Source organism: Alexandromys fortis, unplaced genomic scaffold (genome assembly GCF_014885135.2).
Source record: "Alexandromys fortis isolate MF-2015 unplaced genomic scaffold, M_Fortis_MF-2015_v1.1 scaffold_80, whole genome shotgun sequence".
Lineage (NCBI taxonomy): Eukaryota > Metazoa > Chordata > Mammalia > Rodentia > Cricetidae > Alexandromys > Alexandromys fortis.
The window spans coordinates 4,132,938-4,145,923 of record NW_026068174.1 but is presented as its reverse complement, the minus strand read 5'-3'; the positions used below and the strand labels follow the sequence as shown (position 1 = coordinate 4,145,923).

The window sequence follows — 12,986 nt, the reverse complement described above, 5'->3', positions numbered from 1 at the left end:
CTGGAGTGTGTCCCCTTACCTCAGGGGAGGTATCAGAGAAGCAAAACCTGGTAGTGTCACCATCACCCGGGAGAAAGTGAGTCAGCCTGAAACTTAAAGACAAGGGACTTGAGGCATCCTTGGGGCTGTAAGGACACAGATGTGGTCCAGATGGGATGCCACTAATATACGATCCTTTTTCCTAGAAGGAAGTGGGGGAGGGGAGAGTATGTGCCAGCATGCAGTAAACACCTGGACCAAGCACCATGCCAATCACTTCCCAAGTGTGGTTCTCCTCATTGCCGGTGTCAGCCCGGCCTTTATCATATCTGTTTCTCAAGAAAGCAGCCAGAGACCACAGGGCTCAGACTCTCAGCTGGGAAGTGGGGAGCCAGTTTGAACCTGGGTCTGCTGACCCCAGATTGGGCTGTGATTGCTCTACAAGCTGTCTCTTGGAACCCCTGAAGCCTGGCTACCTCAATTTATACCCATCTATCTACCCGGAGCCTCTTGATTTAATACCTCAGGGGACTGGAGCCATGAACCTTTCTCTAAATGTGCAGCTAGCCTCTGGGACATACATCAGTCTCCAGTGAACTTAGTCACTGTGAATTTGTAGTTCACGTGAGGGTGTCAGAGACTCAAGTAGGGGACACAAAAGGACATGGTTAGTTTGTCAGGACAATGTCAATACAGGTGCCCAGGTGGGAGCAGTCGGTCAGCCCACCCGGAGCAATTGATCAGCCCACCTGGAGCAATCAATCATCCCTGGCAGCCCTGTCTCAGCACCAGTACCTGATCTTTGCCACGATGTCATAGCCTTCTCTTCCTTGAAGCTGGGGGATAGGAGTCTTCTGAGAGACCCAGACTGGGCCTTCCCAGACTGATACTCCCCTCCCTCCATTCAGGCAGCTATTGGGTCAAGGACAAGAGGCTGCCCCCCTGCTCGCTCACCCAAGCCCTCACCTACTTCCTGGACATCACTACCCCTCCCACCCAGCTGCAGCTCCACAAGCTGGCCCGCCTGGCCACAGACGAGACTGAAAGGCAGAGGCTGGAGGCCCTGTGTCAGGTGAGGGTCTGGCTGGGGGGTGAGGCCGGGGCATTTCATTGAGTAGAGGGACTTCTGAGACCATCCTCGTGAGGCTCTAGGTGTGTCTGGTAGGGGCTGGGTATCCTTTGCTGCCCATCTTTAATACATGGTAGTACCAAGTGAACGAGTTTCTCCGAGAGCCAGTATGGTGTGTCCTGTATTCAAGCCCCATTTCTCAGACAAAATACACGATAGAAGCAAGTTAAGGAGAGGAGGGTCCTGTCCGTCAGGGTGGGGAGTCACGACAGCAGAAGTGTGGGTGGCTGGTCACCTCACTTCCGGAGTGAGGAAGCAGAGAAAGGTATATGTAGAAACCCTGCTCATTTTCTCCTTTTCCTCTTGTCTGGAGCCTCAACCCAGGGGAATTCCTGGTGGGTCTTCCCCAGTCAAACCTCTTGGAACACCCTCACAGAGGTGTGTTTCCACAGTGATCCTAAATCCAGTTCACAGTGAAGAGTAGTCAACACATAGCCAAAGGGCACTTCCTCGAACGTGCCCCATGGAGGGGCAGCCTCCCACGGGTGGCCTTTGTCTTCCCAAATGTGTAACTAACATGTGGGGTCAATGGATGTGATGGCAGGCGGGCAGCCGAGTTAATGGGTTAGTGGAGGGACACGCTGGTCTCTGTGAGAGGCACTGGGCACAGTAGCATCACCTCAGCTTCCCTGCGTGAAAGCTCTAGCAACTTCCCTCCATAAGGACTAAGGCTAAGCTAGGAGGACATCTAGCCATGATTTGAGCCCAGATCTAACTGGTTTCAAATCATAGTGTAATAAGGAAGTGAGTTGATCTGGACATGGTGGTGCATGCCTGTGATTCCCATACTCAAGAGGCTGAGGCAGGAGGATGGTGAGTTAGAGAACCAGCCTGGGCCAGCAAGAGTTCAAAGCCAATCTGGGTTATATAGCAAGACCTTGCCTCCATTCCCCTCCCCCCCAAAATAGGGCATTGAGCCCTGCCCATAGGGTGCAAATATTGGGGAGGTTTCTGTGTTTTGATTTGTGTTGCTTGGTCTTGGTTTTGCTTTTGTCCTTGTTTTGTGGGCACTAGGAGTTGGCCTCAGGCCTTCATAAATGCCAAGCAAGTGTTCTACCACTGGGACAAACTCCCATCTCTCTTATATTTTATTCTGAGGCAGGGTCTCACTAAGTTATCCAGGCTAACTCTCAACTTAGTCCACAGCCCCTGCTGGCCTTGAACTTGAAATCCTCCTGCCTCAGTCTTGTGACTAGCAAGGGGTTGCAAAACTGCCTCATCACACCTTAATTCTGCCCAGAATATATTTATTTATTTATTTATTTATTAAAGATTTCTGTCTCTTCCCCGCCACTGCCTCCCATTTCCCTCCCTCTCCCCCAACATGGGATGTACTCACTCATATTTGGTTTCTAGCCATAAATAAAGGACATTGAGCCTATCGTTAGTGATCCTAGAGAAGTTAAATAAAAAGGAGAACCCAAAGAAAAACATATAGGCATCCTCCTGAATATTAACCTTCATCAGGCTATGAAAGGAGACAGAGACAGAGACCATATTGGAGCACCGGACAGAATATATTTCTAGGCACAACTGAGAAATGTTACTGTCTGCCCCAGGTCTTTGCTTCCTCTCCAAGATAGTGGCCTCAGCACCCTGGACAGCGCCCTCCATGCCCACGTTGAGTGAATGGATGAATATTGGGTAGGAGAGCTCCTTCCCTACAATGGCAGCTCTCCTAATCCCTCACATTGCCCTTGGCTTTCAGCCCTCAGAGTACAACGATTGGAAGTTCAGCAACAGCCCCACGTTCCTGGAGGTGCTGGAAGAGTTCCCCTCATTGCGTGTGCCTGCTGCCTTCCTGCTGTCGCAGCTCCCCATTCTGAAGCCCCGCTACTACTCCATCAGCTCCTCCCAGGACCACACCCCCTCAGAGGTCCACCTCACTGTGGCTGTGGTCACCTATCGGACCCGAGGTGAGGCAGGCAGACTCTGACGTCATCTGTACTTGGTACTTTGAGGGCAGCTGTACTAGATTGTTTTTTTGTTGCTGTGACAGACACCATGGCTACCTCCTCTACAATTTTAGGAGAAGAAAGGGTTTGTTTAGCTTTCAGGTTACAGTTCATTATCAAGGGAAACTGAGGCAGGAGCTTGAGGCATGGAGGAATAATTGCTTTCTGGCTTGTTCCCTCTGGGTTGCTCAACTACTTCCTTATACAACTCAGGGTCACCTGCCCAGGGACAGCATGGCCCACCATAGGCTAGACTCTCCTCCATCACTTGACAGTGTGCCCCACAGACATGCCCATGAGCCAGCCTGGCAATTTATCAACTGAGAGTGGAACAGGCTCAGATGTGCAAAGCCTTGAACCCTTGGGGAGCCCAATTATTCCTAGGACCCTAATAATGCCGCCCAAGGCAGGAAACTTTGGTACAGATTGTTCACACCCCCACTGCTCTCATTCTGTGATGGCCATGACCCACCTCCATGCTGGGACCCACACTGGGTGTGGGAACTCTGCCGACAGGCTCTGCCCTCATAGAGTAGGCATAAAGCCAGTAGAGGATGCAGGCATGGAGATCTTAGAGAAACGGCTGTGTGTGACTGTAAACAGTGGGTACCCTGAGAAGGTGAGTGGGCGTGTGTGTGGAGCTACCATAGACCAGAGTCTCCAGTGATCTGTCCACTTAGTCTTGGATCCTGCACTGGGTGGACTTGGCTCCCTGTTCTAACATCTGTAACTGGGCTCTGTGTGAGCTGGAAGGGCTGGGCAGGGTCTGTATCTCAGAGCCCTCCCTTCTTGGCAAAGAAGACAGTTTCCAAATACTGGACAGAGCCTGTATTTAGGCTGACCACACCTCATCACTGGGTGAGAGAGGCGATGTGTGTGAGCCCTGTGGGGGCCAGTTTACACAGAACAGAAGCAAAGGACCATTCAAGTTGCTGGAGGCCTCCTCTGTGTCTGGTCATGAGGAAGAAGCGAATATAACCCAGAGGAAACTGGGGTGTCTACAGGCCCAGGAAAGGCTGCTGGAGAAGACAGAGATGCCAGAAGAGACAGGGGAGTGGAAGACCATTCCTCATCCAGGGCTCCCACTGGTGAAGACATTCATGAGGACACTCCAGGGGCCAGCCCTGGGGGGTCACTTCCCACTGCTGTGTGCAGAGCCTTGGCAGGGAGTGTGATGAGAGTCCCTAGACAAACATTTGGGAGATGCTCCAGACCAGTGGTTCTTAACCTTCCCAATTCTGTGACCCTTTAATACAGTTCCTCACGTGTGGTGACCCCCAACCATAAGATTATTTTCATTGTTACTTCATAACTGTAATTTTGCTACCCTTACGAATCTTAATGTTAATATCTGATATGCAACCACCATGAAGGGTCATTTGACCCTTGAAGAGGTTGCAACACACAGGTTGAGAACCAATACTCTAGATTAAGAGTGAGGGACCTAAGCATGCATGGACTTGTGTCCACTATGACTTTAGTCACCTGTTCCTCTTACTTCTCTGTGACTCTGTCTGCAATGGCAAGGGGAGAATTTGCTCATCGGGTCCCTTACAGCCTTCCCTGATCTGTGTGGAGAGTTGGGAGAGAAGGTAATTCCTCATTCAGGAATGAGGCACCCAAGGGGTCTTGGCAGTGTAGGAAGAGCACCCATCTGGGTTGCATGAAGGCCACAGGGATTGTTGGTAAGGTCTGTGCTGTCATTGCAGATGGTCAGGGTCCCCTGCACCATGGGGTCTGCAGCACTTGGATCAAAAACCTGAAGCCCCAGGACCCAGTGCCCTGCTTTGTGCGAAGGTAAGCACCACTCAGGATCCTTTAGAACCCCTGGGCCTGGGGATTCTGCAATATAATGGAAGGATTTAGGACTGAGTGCTCCCCTTGGCCTACGAAGGTTTGGTGTGTGTGTGTGTGTGTGTGTGTGTGTGTGTGTGTGTGTGTGTGTGATTCTAGGTCTCTTCATTTTCCATTTCCATTTCCAAGGTGTCGTGGAGTCCATGGCAAGGGCAATGGTGATGATGGGTGGTGGGGTCCAGCGTACAGTGAGACTGGATCTTTCACCAAAGGTCTGAGGTGTGGGGAGATGCCTTGGCAGGGAGGATAAAACTTTGCATAGGGCTTAGAGATTGGCGTATCCCTCCATCCCTGACAGTACCGCCATACCGTGTACTCAGCTCACCGACCCTATCCTGTATGTGCTTCCGCCTTGGGGTGTCTGAGATCTCCTTCCTTCTGTCTCCTTGCAGCGTCAGTGGCTTCCAGCTCCCCGAGGACCCCTCCCTGCCTTGCATCCTCATTGGGCCTGGCACAGGCATCGCCCCCTTCCGCAGTTTCTGGCAACAGCGGTTCCATGACTCCCAGCACAGAGGTACAGGAAGGGAGCATGCTAGTTACCATGATCACTACACATACACATGTACATCAAATTAGTACACTGTACCACATAGGTAGGTAAACAGATTTGGAGGGTTTGTGGCCGGCCCACTTCATTCATGTTTCCTCATGTTTCCTTGTTCTTTTTGCTTGTTTGTTTTTTGTTTTGGGGAGGGTTGTTTTTGGTTTTTTTTCTTTTTGAGACAAGATTTCTTTGTTTTTTTGTGCCTGTCCTGGAACTTGCTCTGTAGCAACTCACAGCAATCCAGCTGCCTTTGCTTCCTGATTTCTGGGATTAAAGGCATGCACCACCACCATCAGCTTCCTTGTCCTCTTTTAATGTATTTGGAGGGGTGCATGTGTCTGGATGCACATGTGGAGGTCAGAGGTCAACTTGCTTCTCTTCTTCCACCACATCAGTCCCAGGGACCAGACCATGTCTTAGGCTTAATGACAGTTCCCTTCCCTGCTCAACCATTGCACCGGCCCATTTTGCTGCACTTGTCTGTTTGTTTGTTTGTTTTTGTTTCTTTAATGATGGCCTTGGTTTTGGTACCATCTATGGGATAACCCATAGAATGAGCCTGTGAAGACAACCTCAAAGCTACGAGATGAAATTAATACATTTCAGATAGACATTTTCCTTTTGTTTGAGAAACAGCCCAAAAGAAAAGATTTCTCTATGCTTAGAATCATCCCAGGAGGCTTTTGTAGAACCTTTAGCAATGCCTGACATTTAAGAGCATGAACATGAAGTCCAGCACAGTCAAGAGCATTCAGGAGGTAGTCTGGGATGTCCTGGACACCCGAGGCCTCACCACCTGCATTTGATGTAACAGCTATGTCAGGAGAGATGATTTTTACAAAAGAAGGCCACATAATTTCTGGTATTTCACTAAAAGAATGCCTTTAGCATGTTAAACACACACACACACACACACACACACACACACACACACACACACACCTACATATATACATCTGAGACAAAGTCTTGCTAGTCTATCCCTGGCTGGACCAAAACTCCCTCCCTACTTGGACAAGGCTGGCCTTGAATTTTCAGCAATCCTCCTGCCCCTGCTAGCTATAATGATATTTTAAAAGGGAAAAGTAAAACTAAAATGCAATATGGCAAATTAAAAAAATATCTATGTGTTGACATAATCATAACTGACACTGGCCCACGTTCTTCAAGACTGCTTCCATTAACTATAAACGGGGGATAATACCAGATAAGAAACTTACCTGTTGGGCACCTGGTGGTCATGGGTCTCCCTCTGGTGGCTATTGTGGTAACTGCAACCTTCTGGGTTTTAAAGGGCTCAAAGGAGGTCGCATGACCTTGGTGTTTGGATGCCGGCACCCAGAGGAGGATCACATCTATCAGGAAGAGATGCAGGAAATGGTCCGCAAGGGGGTGCTGTACCAGGTGCATACAGCCTACTCCCGGCTGCCAGGCAAGCCCAAGGTAAGTGTGCCCACCCAGCAAGCCCGTACCTGGGCTACACAGTCCTCCCTCTCGGAGCCTCCTCTGCTCCAAAGTGGAGAGACAGTTGCACAGCCTCAAGTGTTAAGAAAAGCACTATGAGGAGAAGACCAAGTCCGGAATGGTTTGAGAATCCCACTGTATCCGCAGTCCACAATGCGGCCAGCTGTAGGCGCCCAGCAGCCCTGGGTGCAGGGCTGTGTGGGGAGACGTCCTGTAGGCTGGCTTTATCCTCAGCTCCACATTATCGACTTGTTGAGTTGATTCCACCAGGGCCCTCAAATGGGCACTGTGCTCCAGGGGCATGAGCAGTCAGTGTAGACTCTCAGCTCAGACCCTTGTTTCCTGAGGATCCCCTTCGGTCCAACGGCTGGACCATCTTAGGTGGAAAAAGCACCATTCTGAGCGACTTAGGACCTTTCTTATAAATGGGAACCTGGGCGCCTACACCCCAGTCCTAAATTAGAGCTGGGGCCGCTACATGCTGGGAAGCGCCTTCTTCCTGGGGTATAGGCAGGCAGATCTCAGAGCTCTGGGCAGGGAGGGCCACTGGCTTGATGGAGCATTTCTGAAGTACGGTGAACTCGGGGACGATCCGTGGGTTCCGTTGGCCAGGATGATTGTGTATCCTGAGCTGAAGTCCCGACTGAAGCCCTCAGTGCCCCTCCTCCCATGGCCAGTGTGCCTGACCACGGGGACCACCCAGGGCTGGTGCCACCATAGTCTCTACTTTTAGGTCTACGTTCAAGACATCCTGCAGACGGAGCTGGCCAGTGAGGTACTCTGCGTGCTCCATAGGGAGCAGGGCCACCTCTACATTTGTGGAGATGTGCGCATGGCTGGGGATGTGGCTACCACCTTGAAGAAGATTGTGGCCACCAAGCTGAACTTGAGCGAGGAGCAGGTTGAGGACTATTTCTTCCAGCTCAAGGTATGAAAGTTGCCGTGGGACCCTAGAAAAGGGTGTAGGTGAAGGTCACGTGCCATTGGAATCAGGCCAGGGCGCCAGAACTGGGAGGGCCCTGAAACCCTCTGCCACTGCAGAAACCTGGGAGCAGCTGACTGGCAGGGCTCCTGGGGGCGGGGACTTCCTGTTTCACACTGGCTGCCGGCTAGCTGAGAAGTCCGGCCGGTAGTTTCCTAGAATGGGAGTAATAGACTCTGCTTCGCACCACCCCCGCAGAAAGGACCCATAGAGCAGAGCAGGGCTGTGGACACCAGGACTGGGAGATCTGTCCCTACTGGCTATGGGAAACACACTTATTTACAGCCAGCTGCTGGCTGGATGCCCTCAGGCCTCTCAGGAAGGACTGTAGGTAGCAGGGCTTGCCTTGTTCCAGGAGCTCAAGGACGGTCCTGTGACATTTCCTTCTGCCCTTCTAAGGGCGTTATGAGGGAAGAATGACTGTTACTCCATTTTGTAGAGGGAAGGGGTCCTGGTGCTGACGATGAGAGCCCAGACACATGGCCTCTCTCTCCCTTTTCCTCTCTCTGTCTTTCTGGTTCCCAAACCTGTCCTTTAGGCTTAGACTCATGCTCCACATTTATATTAAGTGCCTACTATGTGTTAGATATTAAAAGCAATTAACAAACCGCCCCCCCCCAATGGCCTAGGACATGATAGTACACACCTTTAATCCCAGCACTAGGGAAACAGAGGCAGGAGGATCAAGAGTTCAAGATCATCCCTTGAAAGTAGTCAGTTCAAGGTCAGCCTCGGCCAAGTGAGACCCTGTCTCAAAAACAAAACAAAAATAAAAAGTAAAAAGCCAAGCTAAATGGAGCTTACATTCTGGCAGGGTGGATGAAATAGAACACGTAGAATGTGCGCTGCTTCAGGTGAGGATTAATCAGAACAGAGGCTCAGAGCAGGTGTGCATTATTTTAGTGAAGATGCTGCAGGGGGTTACTGGGAGGTGACATGTGAGCAAAGTCCCTGAAGAAGGTAAGGAAGCAGGCTTGTGCATTCCCAACTCAGAGGTCTGGACTATTCTGTTGGGAGAGCAGCAGGTACAAAGGTCCTGGGGTGCAGATTGTTCTGACGTGCGGTGACCTGCAAGGACATCGTGGATGCCTTACAGTGTGTTCAATGTGTGTCAGATGTGGTCATGGACTTTTGTCATCAAAAGGGTTACAAGGAGCAGGTGGGGCAGAGGCACGGCACACCTGTACACCCTAAGGTTTTGGGGAAGCTGAAGCAGGAGAGTGGAGGGGTCAGCATGGGGTATCTGGGCTGCAGAGATGTCTCCGCAGTTAAAAGCATGTACTATTCTGTATACGACCTGCCTGTAACTTCAGCTCCAGGGAATCTGATACCCTCTTGTGGCCTCTGAGGGCATTGCACTCGTGTACACATACAGCCATATAGCCACAACCATACAAGCGCACGCGCGCGCGTGCGCACACACACACACACACACACACACACACACAAGCACGGGTATGTGCGAAAATAAAATCATAGCCAGACACGGTGGCACATGCATGCCTTTAATTCCAGCACTCAGGAGGCAGAGGCAGGAAATCAATAATTTTTTTTTAATTAAAAAGAGAAAATAAGAGCTGGGGATGTAGCTCAGTCCTTGCCTCACACATGAGAGGCCCCAGAATCTCTAGCACCAAGGAGAAAAGCTCCCAAGGTCAGATCATTTGGAACACACGTCCGGGTCCATAAAGAGCAACAGGTGGCTTTGCCCTCAGCCTGCTGCTGTGTGCTCTGACTTCAAGACCTGGGGAAAGGGAGGCACGTGCAGCCTGCTGCATGCATGCATGCATGCATGCATGCCAATCTCAAAACTCACATCCACTGGCGTTGTGTGGGATGGACACCAAGCCTGTAGTGGGGCCACCATCCATCCATGAAGTTTGGGAACAGGCTGAGGTGGGCCACGCACTGCTCTGAGGAGAAACCGAACCTGGGTGTGACAGCAGCAAGCCAGGCAAGCAGGAAGGCACAGGGTTAGTGAATGAGTGTGTCTCAAGGAAGCTGTTGCAGCCCCAGGGTTTTATACAGCCTGGGAACTGAGAGTTGATGCCTTGGCCTCTGTTTCATTTCACAGAGCCAGAAACGTTATCATGAAGATATCTTCGGTGCTGTCTTCTCCTACGGGGCGAAAAAGGGCAGCGCCTTGGGGCAGCCCAGAAGCACAAAGTTCTGACAGCCCAGGAGTTACAGCTTCCTACACGGAAGTCAGTGATGGACTCAACTCCCCAGCTGGTCAGGGGCCTTTTTCACCAAGTTCTTCACATTGTAACTCTCTTCAACACACCCTACCAAGTAACATTGTGGACTGCTTGAACCTCTCTTTCCCTCTCCCTCCCTCTTCTTTCTACCTCTGCTTCCCCTCTCATGCTTCCCTGAACCCTTGGAGCTGCAAAAAAAGAAAAAGGAAAAAAAAAAAAAGAATCTCCTGATCGAAGCACTTTGAGTGACCACCAGGAGGAGCCATGCATCCTGTACAGTTATTTATACTTTGTATTTAAGAAAACACCCAAGGCCCTCATGGGCCTTCCCTGTATAATTTCTCAATGAAAATATTGATACAAAATGAAATTTATTTTAATCACCCTGTGTGTTTGGTTGAGTTTTGTAGTGTATATTCTCAAGTAATATATGGGTTAGGGCTGGTGGTACCCAGAGCCTGGGCAATGATGCCCTCATGAGGGAGCATGCAAACCAGGTCCCCCAGGGGACCACGGATGAAGCTTGTGTTTGTCTGAAACCTTCTGATCCTGGCAAGCAGCCCGGATCTGCTTCACACACGATGCCCCTTCTGCAGGGTGTGGTGAGCCCTGGGGTTCTTCCTGAAGACCTTGACCCTCACCCTGTCTTAGAAGATGGTGTGCTTAGGGACTGTGGATGTAGTTCAGTCGGCAGAGTGCTTTCATGGCATACACAACGCTGTGGGTGTGATCCCCAGCACTGTATAACCTTGGGCGTTTGAGCACACGCTTGTAATCCCAGCACTAAGGAGGTGGGGGCGGGAGGATTTGAAGTTTAAGATCATCCTCAGCTGCATGGTGAAAGGGAGACCATCAAGAGAGAAAGAGAGGAAGTGTTGGGTGTGCTCCATGGCCTGTTTAATGAGCTCAGCCAGGCACGAGCTGGCTCCTGGGCAAGTTCTCTGCATGTGAAGCCTCGATGTGAAGGGCACCACCGTCCTCACCACCAGCCAGGTGCCCTTAGCAGACAGAGTTCCTTACCAGACAGACAGCCGCATTGCTGTTTCTTGCCCTGCACCAGGATGGCTCTGACCTGGGGGGTCTGGTTAGCTTTCCTCATCCCCTTCCACAGCTGCATCAGATGGAGCAGAAGAGGTGGGAGAAAGGAACCCCACCAGTCTCTGGTTGCCCGTGGAAACCCCCTACCCCCACCCCCACCTGCAGTAATGCACCTGAACAGTGTGGCCCAGAGTCCAGTCACAGTTTTCCCACATGCTCAGGTGTTCTGAGTCACCTAGGGGATGGTGTTAAAATGCGGCCTAGATACTAGGGGATGGGAAGATGGCTCTGTTGGTAGAGTCCTTGCCATTTTTTGGACCCCAGCACCCACATAAACTTAGCTAGGTGTGGTCCTGTCATCCCAACCCTGGGAAGGTGGAGACAGGCAGACCCCTGAAGCTCACACGGCCACAAACCTAGTTAGTCAGTGAGCTCTGGCTTCAGTGAGACACCTGGTCTCCAAAGATAAGGCGGACAGAGATTAAGAAAATTTCTGTCTAGGAGCCAGCCTCCAGCCACACAGGGCTTTGGTAGGAATTCACAGAGTCGGGGAGGCTAAACTTTTCTATCTGAGGGGAGTCAGGGAAAGAGGCACTCACAAACTCCCTGATGGTTTCCTGCTTTATTCTTTCTCTTCGTTATTCTCTCTCTTTCTTCTCTCTTTAGCTCACGTGTCACAGCTTCTCTCCCCAACAGACTCTTGCAGGCAGTACAAGAGTCAGGACAGCTGCACTCCATTTCTCAAGTGAATGATTTTCGGGAAAAACACGCTTTTCATCTCCCCCACGTGACAAACATTTTACGTATTACAAGCGAAAAACAAATCACCCCCAAGAACCTACATACATTCAAACCCAAGCAACTTGATATAGATTAACCACGTGGCAAACAAGGTGTTCTTGTCGGGCCTTTCACTGGCAGGCTGCAGTTTGCAGTTTGCAAAGAAAGGGCCAATTACTTTATTACTTATCTTGAAAGGTGATCTTATAAGGAATCTTAAAGGAATCAGAAACCTGAACTTTATATATGAGAAAGAATCAGTCAGCTCCACCTTACATCTTTAGGGTGCATATCCATCCATTCGTTAATAGTTTTTTACATCAGGAGACTGAGGACAGAAACGGGTATGAGGATTAATCACCTTTGGCCATCAACCAAACCGAGCAACGTCAGCCAGTAGTAATTGGGCTGCTCTGTCCTTGTTCCCTGACCTTAAAGAGTTCCTCACTCAACGATGTGCCTAAAACTTTAGATTGTCTTCTTGGGTTTTTCACCTCAAAGTTATTTAACGAAAACATCTTAGTCTAACATTGTTATTTTCAAAGCTTTGTTTCAGCTGTGAGGCACTCCGAGAGCTGTGAACACATCTCCCAACAATAAGGTTAAAAGAATTTAAACTAGCTGGGCTACTGGGACTCCACTGTTAGTGTTAACTAGAGCTACAGTCCATGCCACTGCTTAGGAGAGACGCACAGACCCCGGTAATATTCCTTAAAAACGGCGGCGGGGCGGCGTGGGTGTGTGGACAAACACAGGATAGACGGACGCAAAGGAAGAGACGGACACGCAGCTCCCACGTGGGTGCGTTTAATGGGGAGAGGGGAACACGATAAGGGCGGGACGTGCAAGGCACACAAGGGGGGAAGGGAGCAAGAGGGGGGCCAAGAGAGCGAAACCTCGTGGAGCGCTCGCTTTTAACTGCGGGCGCAAGGTTATCTGGGAGTGATGGTCTTCACCTGGGCGCGCCAGCGCACCCAGGTGAAGGGAAGTCTGGGAGCTGTAGTTTCCAAGGAATAACATTCCAACCTTTTTAGTTTATTAAAAAAATTAAAATTGGGGGGGG

General features: G+C 50.5%; 1 protein-coding gene across 3 annotated transcripts in view; it reads left to right on the top strand.

The window, feature by feature from the left end:
• The window catches only part of Nos2 (nitric oxide synthase 2), a 38,672-nt gene extending 28,198 nt beyond the window's left edge, over positions 1–10,474 (top strand). For all 3 annotated transcript variants that reach the window (XM_050128701.1, XM_050128700.1, XM_050128702.1), the window contains 7 exons: positions 888–1,051; positions 2,817–3,024; positions 4,773–4,860; positions 5,310–5,431; positions 6,756–6,904; positions 7,659–7,853; positions 9,982–10,474. In XM_050128701.1, coding sequence (XP_049984658.1) covers positions 888–1,051; positions 2,817–3,024; positions 4,773–4,860; positions 5,310–5,431; positions 6,756–6,904; positions 7,659–7,853; positions 9,982–10,080 — 1,025 coding nt within the window. In that variant the 3' untranslated portion in view covers positions 10,081–10,474. The remainder of the gene's footprint in view (positions 1–887; positions 1,052–2,816; positions 3,025–4,772; positions 4,861–5,309; positions 5,432–6,755; positions 6,905–7,658; positions 7,854–9,981) is intronic.
• The last annotated feature ends 2,512 nt before the right edge of the window (positions 10,475–12,986 follow it).